At 32.7% G+C, this 22,686-nt stretch overlaps 1 protein-coding gene across 5 annotated transcripts in view; it reads right to left on the reverse strand.

Moving 5' to 3' along the window:
• LOC111003069 (tyrosine-protein phosphatase Lar) overlaps positions 1 to 22,686 on the reverse strand; it is a 324,877-nt gene that overhangs the window by 40,784 nt on the left and 261,407 nt on the right. For all 5 annotated transcript variants that reach the window (XM_045628054.1, XM_045628051.1, XM_045628053.1 and 2 more), the window contains one exon: positions 2,547 to 2,741. In XM_045628054.1, coding sequence (XP_045484010.1) covers positions 2,547 to 2,741 — 195 coding nt within the window. The remainder of the gene's footprint in view (positions 1 to 2,546; positions 2,742 to 22,686) is intronic.

Consider the following 22,686-nt stretch of genomic DNA (forward strand, 5'->3'; position numbering starts at 1 on the left):
TGCCCTTTTGAATATGTCAAACGAATTTATTACGAATTTAAGATGGTAATTGATTTAATTATTGCACACCCTCACACTTAAAAGACGTTTTTTTTATAGAACAGGGGGCAAACGGGCAAGAGGCTCACCTGATGTTAAGTGATACCGCCGCCCATGGACACTCTCGATGACAGAAGGCTCGCGTGTGCGTTGCCGGCCTTTTAAGGTTTTTGCAATTGATGGCATACGCTTCTCTGAATCAATTCTGTGCCATGCAAAAGTCACCATAGGAGCAAGTATTAAATTCGCACATAGAAAAATTCATTATGCACAGACGTGATTCGAACGCACGTATATTGAAAGCCCAAACCACTTGCCCCAGCGATTAATAGCTTGTAAAACCATTCAATAGAGAACTTTTTATATATATCTAATACTTGACATAACTGAAAAAAACATTAAATAACATTTAAAACATGAAAAGTTAAACTTCGCTTACAAAACTTTCCCTTGATAATTAAATAAGGTTTTTAACGGTTCATCGCTTTACTAATTAAATGTAATTAATCTGGAACCAACGTTCCAGTCAAAAGACGTGACGAAATCGCTTATAAAAAGACTTATTAATCTTTTTGGGAAGGTGTCGTTTGAATAAAAATTAATTTTTCATAATCTTAAGCCTCGTCAATTAGGTATAAAAAGACTTTATTCTAATTATAGAATTCATTAGAAAGATTTACTATTTTAATAGATAGTCGGCAATAACGATGGTGAAATTCACGAACGAAGGGCGGTTGCCAAGATTCCTGATATGATCGCCGGAATAATTACTAATTTATAGTACTAAAAATACTATACCATAGTCATAATGGGTCTTATTACCAGTTTCCATAACAAATCATTTTTTTGTTATAAAAGAACGGTTTGTATAATATTAATGTTTATGTATATAATGTATTGAATAACAGCATTCTTCTAAGATACGAATCTTAGGAAACAGAAATTTCAGAGGCCAATTTTTTTTTCAACCGAAATGCATTTAAATTTAATAAATACAATATTTCTTATTCGTATTGATGAATATTGTATTGCCAAGAGCATTAAATTTATCTATGCAGTATGAAAGTTAAACAAACGAAAGTTAAATCAGTCTAATTATGGAAGTCGGTGCCAGAAATGTATGTCTTTATCTTTGATTCAGTTGTTACTTTTTTGACTAAAATATTATTGTAATGAATGTCGAAGCTTCAGTTGAGGGAATTGTTACAAATTTGTTTTTAAATTAACCATTAAATGAATGTGTCTACAATTTAGTTAAAGTTTTAATTTTGTTTGTTTATTACTGTTATTTTTATCTTTTAGTTTTAGTTATTAATCATTATTCATAATTTGTTTTTGTTTTAATTTTGTTTATTTTGTGGTCGTTTCTTATGTTTTTTCCTTTGATATACTGCATAAGTTCTAGTGTTATTGATGTGTATGTGTGTGTGTAAGTGTGTTAAAATGTTGATACACATTGTTTTAGAATGTATATAAATAAATAAAATAATTCGTAAAATGTAAAACCGTAATACTTTATACTTCAATTATCTAGTCTTGAACACTTGAACACACAGAAAACACATCGCATTGAAATCTTCCTTCAGTTTAAAGTCGGTTAAAACACGTCTAGTTAAAATAAACTTTTGATTTGAAAATTTAGTATTTTACTCATCAATTGCAATTCCCAAAATATCTAAGATTTTTGGTCTCTATATGCATCTACTACGTATATTTTATCTTAAAGTACTTTGCGGGTATCCGTATCAAGCAAATACAATTTAGCCAGTCGTTTCCCATGGCTTTCAATAAGATCCCAAGGTTGGGCGGGATTTAATAAAGTATCGGGATGACGTCTTCGGACCCCAATGTCTTTATTAACTTTGTCCGTTTCTCTCAGACGTGATTCGCTTAGATTTGATAATATTTCTCGTAACTGTCTCAACTAGTGTTCACAGGGATAACTCATGTTTCGGAAAGGAAACTTTCTGAGCGGAAACTTGGTTAAGATTGGTTTCCGCGAATGAGGATGGAACATTAAAAGCTTTAAAATATTTAATACAAAGTAGGGATTAAGATTCTTATTTCTCCATTCGATTCCTTGTGATCTTTATCTATTACTCAAAGAAATCTCCTATGATCAGGGAGCCCTATTATTGATAAATAATTCGTTCGTACATAAGCCACGATTTTTTAAGGGACTGAGGTAATCGCTACGTGCCTTTGAATAGAGTGCTAACCGTCCCCCAGGGGCTATTGCAACGCAAGTTACACGTGCGTTGCCTGCCTTTAAAATCCAGCAGTAAAACCACCACAATAACGTTTCATTCATTTCTTAATAAGTAATAGGGTTTAGGCTTCTATTTTGAACATTTAACATAATATATTTGTTTATATAGGTTCACTCAATCAATGCAGAAGAATGACTTCTAATAGGCTCTAATAGTCAACAAGCAATACTACATAGCTATCACGACCGCTCTGTTAAGAGTGTACTGGATAAGAAGTTGTTTTATACTATGACTTACCATGCATGTTATCATTTAAGATGCCATATCTGGGATTCGAAGCGACGTCCAGAGGTAGCGAGTTGAAGAGCCACCGCACTTTCGGGGGCGGGGTTCCTGTCGCCTGACAGGGCAGTGTTGCGATGTGACCAACTTCCACCACCAGGGTGGTTGACGGGGGTGCTATCGACGGGAATCCGGGGGGTGTTTTCTCAGCTGTAAAAGGAAATGAGATTAGTACAATACTCGAAGCTAGCCAATGCAATTTAGGGTAGAACCCTAATTTTAAAACCCTATTCGAGCGTACCCCACCCATAAAGGCCAACGCACCCACTAAAAAACGTCCCGCTCGTTAAAAATAGACATAACATTCATTTGTATTTTTTTTTTAATTTTTTCTAAACATATTATTTGGATGGTGCATAGAACAGGGTGCAAACGGGCAGAAAGGTCACCTGATGTTAAGTGATACCACTGCTCATGGTAACTTTCAATGCCAGATACGGTTGCTGGCCTTTTAAGAATAGTTTTAGGGAATTCTACTTAGTCCCGTAAATTTGACTTATTTCTACATATCTTTCCATGTATTTTATACAGAAAGTTATCAGCCCTTCTCGTCAATCTAAACATACCTTTTCCACCTAACCAAAGATAATATACCGTATAACGTCTCTCGATTTACCGACAAAATGCTTATAGCGTCGAAGCCCATTTGGCTTTGGTTGGTTTTTAATTTTATTTTTGTAACACTTATGTTTATTCAATTGACATACATTTTAGATGGAAGATTATGTTAAATATGCCGCAAATTTAGTACTATGAATGATGTGGTAAACTTAATAAATAAATAAAATAGATTCGGACTTTATACAATCGGCCACTACTGCACGCTTGTTTTGATATAGTACATTTTTAAAATTAAAATATAACACACCACAAAAATACATTTAATTTCCTCAGATGCGTCTTAAACTTTAATAACGCATGACACCGCCGAAATCCCGCAAACGCGAGAATCACGTGGAAATCTCAAAACTCCAGTGAATATAGTGAAATGTTAATTCCCCGAATGAAATTCCCCTCACAGTCGAACCAAACGAGATTTGATTAAGCAACAAGACTGACATTATTTCCTCTTTAAGATATATATTACGCTGAGAATTTGGCCGAAATTGCTGAGAACTTTTCGTAGCGGATTAAATTTTCTTGGGTCTCAATTAATTGAGTAAATATTGAACGCGGAAAACGCAGTCTAAGATAAAGTGATTCCAATGAGGTTGAGAAATGTTTTCAATCTGCTTTTGGATTAATAAGTTCATACATGAAAACAAAACGTAATTTTCTCATACAAAATGTCATCTAAATTCACATTTTTTATTCTTAAAGGACGAATCAGCCAGAATTATTATTAAAAGTCATATACATGAAAATTCTTAATATGTTGGTCTAGTGGCTTCAGTGTGCGACTCACATCCGTGGGGTCGTAGGTTCGATCCCCGGCTGTGAACTAATGGACTTTCTATATAGCACTCACTTGTAAGGTGAAGGAAAAAAAGGTGAAATTAGAAATGATCGCGGAACAGATACAGAGATTTAAGGCCCAAACCTAAGATTAAGAAAGATTGTAGCGTCATATATGTTGAACATTCATAGTATATAGCATTTTTGGATTTGTAATTGTGAGATTTGTATGAGTATACATTGTTATCTGTATTTTTAAAAGTAATATAATATGTTATTTTTTGTTTTACCCTAAGTACTTATTTATTTTTCCTTACCATTGCCTGGATGAGATCACTTGTTAGAGAAAAAGCCGTCCGATGCCTTCTTTATATATGTTATCTGAATATATGCAAAATAGTACAAATATATATAAACAACCATCGCGTTACAAGGTTGTAGGTACTTTTACGTCTCAGCCTCAGAATCCGTTTCATATCAATCGAATATGCAAGTGATCAGCGGCAGTGCCTGACATACGCTGTCGCTTCTTTGGGCATTTAACTTAGTAGATAGTCATTTGAACCATAAGACATAGAAACTTTAAAGATCGACACGCCTCGAAATCGAGCCTTAACCCTTAACCAATAAGGCACAAAATACGATACAGGACAATTTAATTGGGTAATAACGTATGTAGGCCATTATCGGGTTTCGTGGGACTCGCTAATATAACTCGAACCGCACAGTAATCGTTTCTGTTTCGTAATAAGAACACGTGTGGTCTTAACGGCTTATCACTGTTTGAGGTGGAAGACGTATTAATGACTTTGGTACTTGTTTTGTAAAAGCCTGTATTTTGAGTTAATAAGGGTATTAGAGAGATGTCGCTTACGACCTTTTGAAGAACGTTAAACGACGCTGTCTAATGCTAAGTACTTAAGGGCCTCATAGCCTAGCGGTCTTTGTATGTGGCCGCTATGGTGAGGGGTACTGGGTTCGATTCCTGGTTCGAGGATAAGTTTTCAATTTATTCTCGGCCTTTGGTAGGGTTGTACGGTACCGGGCGAGTGCTTAAACCGTACGTGGTGGGCATGGTTGAATTTCTATAGTATGCAGAGGGCATCGACTATAGAAAGGATACTGTGTAGGATTAGAACGTAGCAATACGTTCTAGGCCGAGGATGGTAATTACAGTGGTCAGTAATTCAACATTCCCCACAGTCCCCCGCCTGCATTAGTGCATTTCCACCTTATTAAAAAAAATGCTCAGTACTTAAATATTTTGAACGGCGCTAAAAACTGTGATACATTAATACAATACTAATATATGTGTCGTAGCAATGGCGCCGATACCAGCCGCAATTGTAAGTATAATATAATAACATCAATGTCAAATAACTTCAAAACCATTAGGAGGTTTATTTGATTTGTCAATAGTCAATATTATATCGAGATCTTGCAATGTTGACAAATTAAATAAAGCATTCGTATTAACGGCTTTGAATTTGAATTTGATGTTATTACATTATAATGACAGCTGAAACTTATGCCATTGTTCCGACATTAATAATAATGACTAAGTTATTACTACTACAGACTATCAAAATCTATTAATTTTTAGATTTTATTTCAGAAGCAGTAAAAGCCTGTAAATAATTTTCGAACCGACTTAGGTTCCATCAAGCTTACCTATTCTTAAATGACTGGCAATGCCGCGAGCCTACTGGCATCTTTTTTTTCTACGGTTTATTAATCAAATCTGCTCAAAGCCAAAAAGTTAATCTACTTATTTAGCTCTAAAATATAATCCATCATTTTGTTTTATTTTGGTGCGGAATTGACAAATTTTTTGGAAGGAATCACATCATTCGTACAACCGATTTTATTGGGAGACATTTCGTGTATTCTATTCAGATTATAGAGGTATAGGAGAGGCTTCAATTTGAATATATAAAAAATAATATAGCTAAAAATATACATGTTCTTGCGGTGCTTCGAGCGCGTTCAAATTTACGCAGAGAAACGTCATTTACGCGTGTCGTACGCGAATATTATTTCGCGCAAGACACTTCAATTTCGTATTTACCTTGAATATTCATGCATTTGAGGTGAATATATGTTAAAATACTTTATTTATAAGTTATAAAAGGGTTTAGGTTTTTTTTTTGTTTATTTTATGTTTAATTTTTTATTAATAAGTTTTCCATTGTATTAAGTTACTGTAAAAATTAGAAATAAATAGACATAATGTTTCATAACAAATAACATCACTATGTTTCCAATACAAACATCGATTGATGTTATTAATACGTTATATTTCCTTAGCCCTAAAATTACCAAGACCTTGACAAAACTTGATCCATATCTTTAAAAATTCACAAGGGCAGAGTAATAGTGCCTTGAAATGATAGAATGGCTACTAGAATATTCAATAGGGAAAAATTGTCATACGTGTTTACCAGTACGTCGTATCAACGATGACATAAACTTATCATGAAATCGAGTTAGCTTGGTATAAAATACGGGTGACGGCGATAATGATTTAAGTTAAAAAAGATCGTTGCTGCTTGCTTCCTAAGCTAGTGCATAGATTTTATCGCGAGCTTTAAGCGCGGCAACCGAATCAATTAATTCCGTAACGAAAATAATAAACCTAACAGACGATGACGAAATATAGGTGAGGCCAATACGTGTAAGAGTAGGATAAAACGCATACTGCGTCTCACATCCATCTGGCTTGAACGGTGATGTAGCGCAGGTACGTTAGAGTGAGACAGAATGCACACTGCGTATTCACATAACTCTGACGAGATCCGTGACGTAGCGTAATCGCGGCCAGTCCAGCCGGTACGCGTAAGAGTGAGACAGATATATGTGTGTTAGTGTGTGAGTCTGGTAGAGTGGTAGATTGAATTATTATCAAAGAATAAGAATACAGATAAAAAATGCTATGCCATAGCTTTACCACGGCAGTCCCCGAGTACCACATTTTTTTAAAATTTAACAAGTGGTCTACGTGCTGCTGGTTCAGCTGAAAAAAGTGATACCGTCACCTATAGAGACATCCTCCTGCACGTTTGTCTCCTATCAGAGAAAAAGTTGGTATACTTTAGTCATTCTAAATTCATACAGTGGAACTATGAATGTCTTTCAAGACTTTCTAGAACGGCATTCAACCTTGAATCTTGTTGCAAGACCATTTCCTTTCTTTTTGCTCAAGACAAAACTGACTAAGACACGAAATAGTATAACATTTATAGACTATTTCTTGTTCACAAAAAATGCCTTGTGAAGCGGGCCGTGGAAGACTTCCAGCCATGCGGATGAAATCTGAAGTTAACATAGCTTGGACGAGGACAAAACGAGCTAGGAGGGATCAACCCAAAAACTCTTTAGAACACTCTCCACATAGAGACGCAATGTTTAGTCGTGAAAAGAGAATCAACCTAAGATCTCTAAATGTAACGTAAAAGGAACAAACTGGAAGAAGCTGCTTACATGCTGCTGCGTACTCCCAGACTGTCCCAGAAATTATGCGAAATCGAGTCTATATAGTACGATTCGTATCTTACTACTAAAAACGCAGTATATATAATCTTGATTTCATATTTTAGTTTAATAAATTAATTGTCTTTATAAAACAACAAAAGTTTATATTTTATACCACAATATTACCCCTGAAGCGTCCCTCGACAGCTTTTATAAAAAACAATATACGTAATCACATTTTGAACGCGACAAATTGTGTTACATTGCGCACACACGAGCCGTAATACAAAGTCATTGATCGGCTGATGTCGATATCGAAAGAATATAAAAATAAAGTTAATGTATTGGATGTTCCGGAAAAATTAAAAAATTTTAATTTGAAAACCAACTTACTAACGAAGTTTTTGCCTTATCATTTTGTAGTGATCTGTCGCCATTAATACTTGCTGATAGACATCTAGCATTAGATGTCATTTTCATTCATCAGATTTTGTCACCACCATTTTTTGTCATACATAACGTTTTATTATTATTGAAAACAGTGACAGAGTTTCTTGTCAATTCTCGTCGTCGTTTAACGCTCAATCTGAGATCTGGCTAAAATGTAAATTGGTTAGTCACACATAATTTATAAATATTAAAACAGAAACCATTACTTGTGAATTATATTTCGTTTCATTAAAAGCCAGGTGATCAGATTGTTTTTGGAAACTAATTGATATTTGTGAGGAATAGTTACAGATTTTTTTTCTTTAACGCTTCAATCAAGATTTGATGTATAGTTACGCAAAGTACCTATCACATATATTCACAACTCTTCCATACACATTGTATGCACTTAAAAAAGTAATTCGAACTTACTGCATCGCTGGCCATCGTTTTTGTACTGTTGATTAAATTGGTCCCGCTTTGTAATCCACAAACCATCTATTGGAATTTTTCATAGCTCCCAAACAAAATGCATTGCACATTGTCAAAGAGAGAATAAAACTGTTAAAACATTTTATAAATGTCGGGGCGTACTCAATTTAAATTGAATATTACTGTATTCATAACTTTAACTCCTCGAATCACACTCGTACGAAGCTCTCGCTTCGTTTCGATTTTTGTTCAAAATAAAATCTTTTTGCAAGGTGGGTACGGTTTAATTTCGTTTAATTGCTTTATGAGAGCTGTAAATTTTACGCAAACTTGGTATTAATTACAGCCGGCTCTCAGAATAGCCGCAAATTGTAATATATTGTGCCGCTCGTTATATTTAACTGGACATTATGTCTATGACTTATGATAAGTGTTAAACTATTCTTATATAATCTATCTGTATTAGCATATTTTCGTATTTTTCTATTTGAAAACTATAATTGTTTTTCTGATCGGAAAATATAATCACGTATGACTATGTGACAGATGAAAAAGGTATCATATAAGACTTATATAATGTAACGGTAAATGAACCGTATATGCTCGACAAGCTGGTAGTAGACATCGGGGTTGATCCCTGGTCTGACTACATTCAGATAAATAAAAACAATAAACAATTTTCGGTCGCAATATCTCTAATACCCCAATCCGGAAGATAGAGCAGTTTGGAGGCAGCAATCCACAGACAACGAAGAACAAGAAGTCGTCCAAAAGCTTGTTAAGCTCAAGGAAAGTGAAAAGCGAAAATTTAAATAAGAAAAAACCATATTTTATGGTCTATTGAAAAATAACTATTACCCTATAATAATGGTATCCCTTTCCCATAAATATAACCTTTTCCCTCGCAACCAAAATATTAACAAGAAATCGAGATCTCAATATCCTTTGATCAATATATCTTGTTTAAGACAAGGACCTTTAATCCCCGCCAAAAAGGATCACTTTGAAGTGGAAGAAATTCAATAATACCAGGCCTCGATGACCGATTATACGTTAGGACATAAAATTAGACCAACAAATTGTCTCCATTTCTCAATGACAATTCGGTTCTGAAAATTCATCTTATTTACCTTGAATACATTTACAATTTGTTAAAAAAATGTACACGTGTTTAATGCACAGAAATATAAAGATTTTGATTTTAGTGTAACCACGTGCCCACACGAGTCAACCATAATTTATTTATTTAGAAATATCGAATAGTTAAATAGTTTCAATCGAAACGCCAATTGACTTAAAAAGAAATCCGTGGTGCTACAACCTTCTTTCTGTATCTACTTCAGTATCGTTTTTCAATCTATTAGCTACGTAGATGATCCTCTCCTATGCCTGATATACAGCGTCGACTTTTTGTCACTCATGTTTTCCTTTACCGTTCGAGCGAATGTTAAATGTGCACTTAGAAATAAAGTCCATAGGTGCACAGCCAGGAATCGAACCTACGACCTCCGGTAGAAGAGATTCACGCTGAAGCCACTACGCTAACACTGCTCGAGTTAGAAGGTATACAGACTTAATATAGGAGAGAGAATCAGGCATTATCTCTCCTATATTAAGTCTTAGGAGAGTATTTGTGTGTGTAACTGTAACCTGTATTTAAAAACGGGTTCATTCAGTGACGTTAAATGTCTGATGTCTGTGATTTAAGGGAGGATATCTTATTATATGATTTCTGTCTGTCTGCAATTCATTTTAAAAATTACGTCAATATAGAGAACCTGAATTTAATATTGAAATACCTGGCAGATATTTGTATGACCGTGTCTAAAGCGATGGAATCTCATATCCGTTATCTTACGACCAACATAGCGGTACCTTTTTATTAAAATAAATACACTTTAATTAAATACATATATGTATACTAATGCTCACATTAGGTAGGGAAATGTAGGCATCGAACTAAAACTTAAAAATAATTATTCATATTTGTATAAAACGATTTTCGAACAAAAATACAAATAGACTACTAGAAATTACATCTAAACTTTGAATTCTCCGAGAAAACTTTGTGTTCGGTGTATTTTAATAATTATAAAAATAACTATACATCAACTATACTTACAACCGATAATGTAAATTTTTTGCTTACACACCATCGTAAATATACCGCATACCTTTCAGTGCGTGTTCATAAAAAACATAATAAAACGACCGTTAGCTACTGCAATTAATTAGTCAACTTTATCTAGATTGAAGCGAACACGACGCACTCTTGTAATGGCTTCATACCAAAATGTTGTTTAGTTTACCGCTAGCGAAATAACATTTTCATAATATTATGTTATTATAATTTCATAGCCCTAAATGAAGTTAAAGAATGTTCTCAGGGTTTTTACTACTACATTTAAAACATTATTCGAACTTATAGACGAATTTTTATGCATTTTGGGGAGTTTCATACATGGTATTTTTACGATTTAATTACAAATATTCACAACTTAAGTATTCCTTTAGCCGGTATGTACTGTGGTCATCACATGGTGTGCCACGGAAAAATAACTTATCTACTTGCAAACATCTCTTGTCAACAATTACTTCAAATTTAAACCATGCTGAATTCAACAGCTCATATTTCATATTAAATACCTTTTCTTCCATTAAATAATAAATGTTGATTATGATTATGAGATAAGACCGATTTTTAATTTGTGGTGTACCTACAAAATTTTAGGTTTCCTAAATGCACCTTAAACACAAAAAGTTTGCGGAACACTGCTTGAAGCGATAATAGCCCAAAACCTAACATCGTAATCATTTTTATAAGTAATGTAATAATTAATACTTTTTTAAATTATGAATTTTAATTCATGTTTTACAAATGTTTCGTTAAACGTAAGTCTAGCATAGTCTGCATAAATTGAGATAAATGGTCTTCAGAATTTTTATTTTAAGCTAACAATAATTACACATTCTTTTCAAAAGTTTTTTAATTTTTTTCTCATCATGTTTGTTATCTTTGCCTAAAGTGCTTGTCAAATTAAATCTTTAATTATATTTTTCTTGTACCAGTGTGTCGGGTCTTGGCAAACTTTTAATAAATAAATAAAAGACAGACCTCTTTTAGGATGAATGTGAACATAACATTTTTTGCGATAAGGACTACTATGAAAGTTATGGGCACGAATTTTTTGTTAATAGTAAAGAAATATAACATTTTTGTAACCTGTATCTAGGGTGTAACCAGGGCTTGGAAATGGACATTCATTTTTAAACAATAAAGCGAAGAACGCTTCAGGCTATACAACGCTTTACTTCTTTTTACAAAAACTATACCCACAATTGTCTTACGTTTAAGCAATTCACCTATAATTCACAGGCAATTTAAAATGTAATACGGGCCCAACGTGCAGTGCTGCGGTCGCTAAATTATAGCAAACGTTGGTAATTGCTATTCTATTATTTACACATCACATAACAGTTCATAATTGATTATTTCGTATTATCAATTATGAACTGTTATTCAAAATATTGTTAAATGTGCAGTTATTAATTTTGGACGTTTACACAAATGCGTTCTTCGAACATTATGATATCGACAGACATGTTTATGTATATCATAAGTAGTCTCGCAGAAGCGTAAACACAACTATTACTTCGCCGGATACCGAATTGCGTTTTTCGAACATTATGATATCGACAGACATGTTTATGCATAAACATATGGCTTAATATGTTTTAAAGAGTATTATAAAATTAAGTGTGTATTCAAGTGTGATACGGATTAACATTGAATCTATTCAAATACATAGAGATACAAAAAACTAAATATAAAAGTTTATTGATTACTAGTTCAATGAAAAATTATTCCACGAACATATACGTCCACCACTTATGCTCGAACCCAATAATTAATCCAAAACCCCAGATTGAAAACAATCTGAGATCAGGCCGTGACAATCGATCGATCTATCTGCATTCCAATAACCAAACCCTACGAAGACAATCCATTTTTGGCGACGGATAGAATGCATTCTCTCATTCTCACTTATATTTAATAATCAAAATAAACCAAATAAAGTAAATAACACCGTATAAATAATATTAAAATGTATATGTTTATAACATGTCAAATTTCTTGCATTTTAATTATTTTAAAAAACCGGTGTAAGTTAAAATCTTAAGTAAGATATTGTCACAGTTGAATTGTGATTTTAATACAAAGTTCTATCCACATACACCGATCTGACCTACCATGGATAGCTTGTATCGACAGATGGCTATTACAATCCGTCGATCAATTTATCAATATTTGGATTAAGATGTCTATCTCAGATGGTCAAAAATGGATTGAGATAGGTTGTTGGGTTTGGGCGTTAGGCACAGACGCGGTCGGTCATGAGGCTCAAATCTGCTTTTACAAATATTGCTTGCAGCAGTAACTTACTCTTATAGCGATTGAGAAATCATATTAAGGCAAAGTAGTTTTGGGTTAATTAATAAATTAATTACAAGTCTGCAAAATCTAAAGTTAAGCTTATAAAAGCGCTTCGAGTTCAAAAGTACACATTACCCAATTATCTTCACAAACTGAAAACATATTTGCGGCTGTCCCACGCCCCAATGTTGCATTATGGGACCACTCACGCTATAAGAAAACATAAAGTATGTAATACAATAATTTTCTCCTTACATTACAAGAGGTTAATTAGAATTTTCAAAGCAATCTTCGACACTGAGAAGCCCTTATTAGCTACACACAAAAATTGTTTTCATTCTGTCAGTTAATTAATTTTCTCGTGTATGCCGAAATTGTATCTTTACATGAAAAGCAATATTACATGTATTGTAAAACTCGGATTTGTTATAATTATTATTAGTGCTTTTTTAATGAATCAACACAGAAATTTGTTAGTTAACAGTTCTTGACGTGCCTAATAATTGTAATAGTTTATAAGTGTATAAGTGAGTCTTTTTAGTAGTCTAGTATTGTATGGCCATTTTTCTCTTACTCAAATTTTTCTCAATGCATTGTTCACATCTAATTGTCTTGTTTTGGATGATAGGGACTTAACATTAAGGGCCTGTTTCACAATGTATGAATAAAGTGCCAAATAGCTATCCAACACATAAATTATTCGAAAGATAAAAGTTCCAAATAAGTTACTTCGCATTTCATGACGTATAGCCGCTATCTGACAGTCGTGAAACGCAAAAATACTATTTATCCTATCAATAAGTAATAAATAGCTTATTTGGAACTTATCCGGACATTGTGAAACAGGCCCTAAATATGCAATTTCATTTGTTGTGACGTGGAGCGCCTTTTTAATTTTTCCTGTGCATTGTTTTTCAAATGGGTGGTTGTCTCCCCACGGGGACCAGTCGTATTGGGAAGTTTTAGTAAAACTGTGATTTATACACGTGTAAAAACCTTTTTTTTAAACTTCATCATTTAAAAAACAATAATAACATTTATTTTTGGATACTTAAAACCATTCATCTCACAGAAATAAAAAGTGTTAAAGCTAACCATTACTATAAGTTTCTGCCTAAGAAAAAACACAACATCTATTTACCTAGGTTGTATTAAATTAACGCATATTTATTTACGTATTTGTATTATATGCTGCACGCGAAATTTTGGGATAGGTAATGTTTGGGTGAAGTCTGAAGGCATACACGAATAATCGAAAAGTTACAAAGTCATATAACAGTTCTATGTAGTCCGATCTTATTACATTCATGGATTTTCCTCCTACTCTTCAGCATTATGCTGAGTTAGTTAGTTAGTATTTTTTCTTTACTATTCTTATTTTTTGTTTGTTTATGTGTGTATGTTTTGTTGGTAATAAATGATATGTACAATATCTGTATCTGTCTTTTCCGAAGCCGTGGTAGCCCAACCAGAGGTTTTCGTGGATTCAACCTCAAAGTTGAAATAAAAGTTTTTATATGGGTTTATCGGTCGTTCCTATATTTTATAAAGCCACACATAGTATATAAAACAAATTATTTCAGAACACAATAAACCTCAATTCAAAAGCTCAAATATTAATTTCCTTTTATTCACTATTTTTCACATTTTTAATAGTTCTAGTATTTTGTAATAATGAACAATACCAGCGAGGACGAGAAACTTTTTGAATACATACTTTCACAATGGTGCAACACAAATTCTATATACATATTTATGTTTTAATTAGAGAACATTTTGATTAAAAGTTTTTTTTAAACTCGCTATAGAAACAGCTATTAAAATGTTTAATTAAAAAAATCGTGATAAATAAACAACGTTGCAAAAATCACGTACATCAAAATATTTACGAAATAGTTTAAATCTATTCCCATCACATTGACGATAATTAAAAACTTCATTGATATTTCAGATTTTATTTAGTTAACAATACTAAACAAATTATTTAAATTGAATTCGTTTACGATGTGTGGCTTTTTCCATATCACGATGTCAAAGCGTTTATTAATACCGAATCCAATAAGTCATAGGATCGAATTCAAGTAAAGAAATATTCCTTAATCCAAATGAAAGCGAGCTCTAACAATGAGATGGAAATTCAGCGCAGGTCGGGTTTCTTTATTGAGAAATATATTAGAAGGGTGTTTGGTTTCTGGAGCGAGTTACTTGACACTCAACCCTAACTTGAGTAGGACAAAATTTCATATATAATTCCTCTGATATACGAAGCTAAATATATATGATACCGAATATCACATTAAAATAAACTCTTCGCGCTATTTCTGAATATTATTAACCCTCGTGTATGCTAATACTATGAGAAAACTTAATTAAGAGGACAACGGGTGGTGATATGAAGAGTGCTCTTCCAGACTTCCCTAGTAAGGTAGAGTAATGAAGAGTATATTAAAGGATTGAAGCTATGTATTATTATAAATGTATAATTATTATACATAGTTTTAAATTTTTCAGACGTTTCGCGTGTTCGCGCGACGTTTTGCTGTACAGCGTGCGTGGTCACGGTGACTGAAGACAAAGAGGTGTTGAATGTCAAAAAGTATCACAGCTGTAGAAAAAGTTATATTATCTGTATTTATTTCCCCGCAGTTGATATCGAATAAAAGATGAAGGGGTTTTGTAGAATTGACTCACGGTCTATTTTCGCGGATTGCGCTGCATTGTGTTGAATTTAAAATTATGTTAAATAATTATAAATTTCCGTTGCAAAAGTGTTTTCTTTGAATGTGTACTTTTACACATTCAAAGAATAAAAGACAATACTAAGGGTATATTATATTAAAGCGAATACTACTATTATATACTTCGTATAGTTTGACATCATCTGGATATATTCCTGTATGGATTTTGGCTTAACATTTCTAAATCTCTTTAGTAGTAAATACTTAGTCCTTTCACAAGAACGCGTTTTGGCTAGCTAGCAAAGCTCACCCATATCCAGATGACGCATTCTGTTAAATGAGCTAGGTCTGTAGTTGCTAACCTTACACTCTGAAATCGATTTTCCTATAGTTTAATTTTTACCTCTTGGTGCATATATTTGCCTGCATATCTACTTGTCACATTATGCCTTGTTGTTTTACTAATGTTTCAGCCGTAATTTGGTTTGGTTTCTTTACAGGTAAATACTAAATATGTAATAAAATAACATTACATTAATTTGACGAGCTCTTGACTGGCCGGTTACTTTCAGATTATTTTATGCATTTTATTGTTACGATAAAACTTGCAGAGAGATAAACTAAAGCATGTAATTGAGGAGACGATATAAGTTCAAATGTTGTTTCTTTGTATTTTCAGGTGAGATTTAAGAAGAAAAAACTCCTTAAATGTTGCATATGCTTTAGTGTATTACCAAATATTGGGGCATATAAGTCATAGCAAATAATGTTTAGACAGTTAAATAAGTACTTTATATTGCAGCCAATGCAGAAAGCTTAAATAAGAAAGCAGCTTTTTAGAAGGTAAAATTCTGGGTCCACCGCTCTATAAAACGTATTTCACAGATATAACGAGGTGGCCTAGATGTTGAATAGATTTCCTGAAACGTGTTGCAACCACAGATAATTGTCGATATCATTATTTTCACTGTACTTGTAACGTGTCGGATGTTATTTGTGATACTTGAATTATAATTAATGTGTGTTTCATATTGTGAAAATATATATACCATACTTTCGCAAATTTGATGAGCTTAATTTGTCTAATGTATGAATCGACCTTCATTTTTTTCTCTTTATTTTACAAAATAATATAGTATATCACAATATGTTACATTAGAAAACCGCTGTGGTTTGTATTAATGTAACTATAGCAGTCTTGTTTAGGAGCGCGACAAATGCATGTAAAAGTAGTTACTTTCCCTTTTCATTTCTAAGTCAAATACTAAAAACCCTCCCTTTGAACAGTCGTTATAAATTAATATATATTTTAAGATGTTTTGAATTTAATGAACGCGCAACTGAACACAAGTTGTCAATGATATCATATCCGGGATCACAATTTATGTTTAAAGGTTAACTTACCGTATCCTGAGGCAAAAAATACATTTTGAATGGGATTATATCTTGGGTATATTCAACATTTTCCTTTTATCTAAGATATTTTGTAAGTTTTTTATGCAAATCTTTACTTTTCCTTGTTACCATTATAACAATCTTATGTCTAATAGGGTATGGGACGGGTATGTCTGTATATTTTCAGGAATATCCTTCGTATTAAACACAGTTAAAGAAAACAATTAGGTTATGTATACACAAGAAATAAATAATATAAATTCGCAATATTGCAGTGTTTGACAAATTCAAAAAGGCTGTAAAGATGCATGTTAGAATGAACATAGTTGATTAAAATTGTGACGGCTAATGGCTACGTGTATCTCGCTCGTATATATACATATTAATATTAAGTTTCTCATGTAAATCAAATATTTCTGTTTTGTAATGATAAATAAAGTTCTTTAAACATTATAAATAAATTAAAGGCTTATACATATACGCTACGATGTGTATTAAATAAGATCTGTCACAGTATTATTTATCAAAATATATCTTAAAAAATCCCAAAAGCCTCATTACTCCCGTCAATAACCAACCGGCAGTGACATTCATTCATTTACTCAATAATGGATGAAGTCAAGAGAAAACGTATCCATAAAAATGGATTCTGCGCGAGTGTACTTTATCCAATTTATCCGAGAAATGTACAAAGGCAATGAGTTGAGATATTGACGTCTTTACCGTAAATCGAGTTATGCTCATTGTGAGCGGGATATTTCCCGCCAAAATTCAGAGAAAAATCTCTGACGTCACAGAAAATATATATCATAGATGGCGCTAAATACAAGACTTCCGAATGCCTTCAATATTAGGTTTAATTTTTAACTATAAGTTAATTTAATTCGACCATCAGTTGAGTGTTAACTTCACTCTGACGTCACAGGGATGAATAACATTTAACTAACTATATAATAACAAAATTTGTAATTAAGTACATATATGGATAGGAATATAAAAGGCTTTATTTATTACATCCCCCATAAATATGATTTAGATACTTTCCAAGTCTCTCAAAGTTTAATACTACTTTATTAATAAATTAAAATACGCAAATATTCAATACCTTTTTATTAACATAAATTATTGGTAATGTAAGTTATAAGAACTGAATCAAGAATAATGAATGAATAAAAACGATCAATTATAACCTGGGTCGATCAAGAAAACGACTCACTAACTGCTATCAGTAACATTTTTTTAATAAGTTGTCTCAGTGCAGTGAAAATTCGACAATTTTTAGATTGTAATCTGAGGTTCACAATCTTTCGGCAGTTCTTCAGACACAATCTCGCAAGATCTATCTCGTAAATAAAAATACAATAACTAACGATATTTACAATTTTATGGTGACAAATAAAACAAAAATGTGTATAACATAATAAAATTAATGACACACGGTATATGTCAGTTACGTCAAAGAAAGCAGAGCTTCCTCACGAGTTTCTCAACTTGATTTTATATTAAAATCATTATGCAAACGATAACAGTGTGATAGCCATAAAGCCTCACCGCGAGATTATTTTTAAGACGAGCAAAGGAATCACTCTGCATATTCATGGGACTTACACGTATGAAATGCATAATTAACTTGACACGACACCGACAGTGGCTTAACAAAGCTTACGAACGTGTGCTATTTAACGCTATATATTATATAATATAAGACTTATCACGTATAAAGTTGCTGTTAACGTTCCTGTGTTAAAATAATAACACAAATTATAATAATTATATATATTTAATTAAAAAATGCATTAATTCTTAATTTATTATTATTATTAATATTAAATTAATGTAAAATTCTGGTATACTTAATAATATTAAATAATACTTTTTTAGACATGACATTGTTACTGCTTTTTATAATAATATATTAAATGCATTTACATTTTACAATTTCTGTTAGGTACTTAATACATTACAATTGCTTGTCATAGCAAATTGTATATTTTATTATTACTGTATATTGATTTGAATAAAGGCTTATATGTAAAATACAACCAACAACAATGTGCGTTATTGGCGGTTCCAATGACGTCTAAGAAGAATCGCGCATTTTAAGTCAGTACAAGATTTCGACATCAGATTCATTCCTCTATCAAACCATAAACAAAAGGCGAAAATGACATAGCTATAGAGACAGTGGTTTCAAAGACTTCTTTCACCTAGATAATCTTTTTCTATCCTTTAATATTTTAAATTCTGTTTCGACATGAAATTCCTCTCTAGTAACAAAGTGCTTTCGACAGACTTCTAGATAAAGCGGAAATTTATCTTACAGTTGCTTTTTGATTTTTTAACTGCAGTTTTTCTTGTAATTAACTGCTATTCGTGATTCCTAGAAAGCTAACGAAGTGCATTAATCACGTAGAGAAGATCTTTCTATTTTTCAGATAATAAACATTAAAAATAATTTACAATTATTTGAAATTATATCACGACGGGTTTAATTGAAAAAAATGCATTTATTTAGTATTTTTTTCTTTCATATTAATTCAAGTTACTAGACTGAAACTAACACGCCTATATAGGCTGTGTCTCACACTGTGTGGCCGGTGCAACCGGTACTATTACGCGTATTGGCCACACCTATATTACGTCATCGTGTGTTAGGTTTTTATTTTCGTTACGGAATTTCTGATTCGGTCACCGCGCTCAAAGCCCGCTTTAAAATCTCTGCAAAAGCTTTAAAAATATTTAACGTTGCATGTTTTTAATTGTTGTGAAGTAGTCATACAGAAAAAAAAATATTTTTTCTTAAAATATTCTTTATAATAATTTGTGATATTTTTTCATTTATTTGTGACATTCACATCTGTGCATTTAAAACTCGCTCGTACCGTGAAGTAAAAAATGCCGTTTTGGCATGTCTGAAACCTTCAAATCAACATGTCAGATATACAAGGCAGATTAAGAAAATAAAAATGATTACGTAACAGAAATAGAATATACAAACACCTAAAGTTTCTATCGCTACTGGTTCATACATGTTACAGAAACTTATAATATCGCTAAAAGAACTCAAAAAATGCAGTATGAATATGATTTCTGTATTACATTTTACCCGGGGCATGTAAAAAGGGGCGCCTCTAAGCCTGTTTGCCAACACACGGAGGCTCTCAGTGGCTGTTACGTTAACGGATACTTTATCTCCAAATCAAATATAAACAAACCCATTTCAACAAAAAACAGCCTGTTTTTATTCCATTCGGCTCATTTCCGATATACGAATATACTTTTATGAAGTAGGCTTGAGACATAAACGGCATATAAAATATGATTTGGCGCGATTCGCTCTGTGATTGAACGGAAAGACGGTGTTGCAAATCCGTGTTTAGCCACAGACCAACAAAAACAAACGACCAATGCGCCTATTTTTTTTGTTTTACATAGGACTCTCCATGACACTATATTGTATTCTATAATACAATTCGATTTTTAAAAGTCAACAATCCGAAGTTATAGTTTAAAACCTAAATATAACTATCAAAAATGCTGTATTTAACATTTTATTAACCTACAAAGTAATAGTAAAAATAATTAAAACATTTAAAATGATGGTTCGCTGTGGCAACGTGCCTTTACGCTGGCATCCTTTCCTCGCTGTTTTGCGATACTTATTTGTTGAGCGAGGAAAGCACCAACTTAAATCTTTAATTAGCGTCTGCGCACTTGAACCCCACGGCTCAAAATTCACTATTATTATGTATTTAAATAAAAATAGAAAAGTATATAACTAAAAACAGTATAGAATATTCTTTGCTATATCATTTAATGCAACTTGGTAGGTAAAAGAAGACCGAGCCGCAGAAGCAAGCAATGGTTGAAGACTCCAAAATTAAAGTTGGCATGGTGAGGCTACCTTTAAAAGAAGATGGCAATACGGAAGAATTATATTGTATATCATTAGGGACCCATTTAATGCCCATTGCACACTATCTCACACGGGGCATAACTGAGCCACTTGACTGGCCGATCACGTTTCCCTATTTTCATATTTTTTCGCTTCATCGCTGAAACTGAACACCTCTCAGGTTTTATAGAGTTATACTGGCGATAAATTTATAAGCCAAATGTATTGCAAAGAAATTTGTTGTTACAATGTACACAATATACAAATTCGTAACCAGTGTTCTGTGCCTGACATGCGGTAGATTTTTGCGTTATAAACAAATAAAATTACAACAAGATATCTTAGGTCAAAAGCCGTAACCTAGGTTTTTTTTGTTTTGGTCCAATTCAATTCAAAACCTTTTATTCATTTAGGTAAAAAATTGTACACTTATACATTTAAATAACGAAATACATATTAAATGCTTCTAATTTTGCATTTACTGCCAGTTCTCAAACCAAGTGTGTAGAACGGATGAGAAGGACTTGCAATGAACTCTAAGCCATTTTTTTCGCCTTTTTTTGTTTAAAAAAAAGTATGTAAGTAATTAAAAGTTAATTAATAAATAACAAAGAATTGTCCTCTATCAGCAGTAGGCAAGGTGAAATTGGAGCACGCACTTGCATACTTTGTCGAAATAACTAACATCACCGCATACGATACATATATTCAAGTTCAACTAGTCATCACAAGTAGACAGTCACTATATAAAGCTGCAGAAATATGGCATTGGACAAAAAATTTTTACGCCGGCTTTTTCTCTCGGCGAACACCTTGTCTTCTTTGCCGATGAATAGGGATGCCAACAGGCTCGAATTTAATGACGTGGAATAAGTGATACCATGTTGATCTTATGTTCCAAAATAAACGTATTTAATTTAATTTATTTATTTATTTATCAGTTTTAAAATCTGAGGCCAATACCTAAAGCTTTAGCGCCACTGATTTATTTTTATTTTTAATACCAATACATCCACACACACACACTACACAACCACTAGTAAAATTACATGCTCTCTGCTTAGTAAGTTTAAACTTGTCAGTTGCTATAAAACGAGAGAGAAGAGGCGGACGATATTTTTGGTTCCATTAGCATGAATTGAATTGGATTGCTTTCTCTGAACGTTTCTTAAACGAAAAATGCAAAGGCACTGAATATTCAAATAGGCGTAGGACCCGCATTTTAATGGATTAAATATTTAACAAGCCCAAAGGTTTAAATTGATTTAAAAGTAATGATAAGCCGGTAAACGAGTAGTGTTTACCAAGCGGGTTGAGAGCGCAATACTCATTTCTGAGGTTGTACGTTCAAATCCCGGAAACTAATGACTATTTCTATGTGCACATTTAACATTCGCTAGTGCAGTGAAGACATCGTGAGAAACCATCGAGAAAGTGCTTTAGACCAAAACGTGGCGGAGACAGAAAGTTAAACCTACTTGCCCATTAGGAAAAATATATATATATATATATATATATATATATACATATATAGACTTCACATACATATAGGGTTTTTTAATATATCTTGTTCTGTTCTCATAACTTCGATTATGCAATAGGATTACTCCCACATTTTTGAAGGTAAATAAAACAGTGTTTTATCAATTGCAATAGTCACAAAACTGTGTCCAACTTGGGAATTACAATTCAAACGCCAATAATCGCCATTCAAATGTCCAATATATTATTACCCACTGATTCTAAATTCAATTTGACGAGACAATTGCGAGCAACGCAAATATGAATGCTCAATATATATAATTAATGTGTACAAAGGCATTCCGCATTAACATCTGACTGAATATCTATATTACATTTTAGCATAGAGGAGATAAAAAAAAACTTTTTACACATAATGGGGTTTCTATTATGTGGGATTATAGTTAATAACTTAAAGATGTTAAACATGGTACAGTGTATTAA

Source organism: Pieris rapae, chromosome 4, assembly GCF_905147795.1.
Source record: "Pieris rapae chromosome 4, ilPieRapa1.1, whole genome shotgun sequence".
In the NCBI taxonomy this organism is placed as follows: Eukaryota; Metazoa; Arthropoda; class Insecta; order Lepidoptera; family Pieridae; genus Pieris; species Pieris rapae.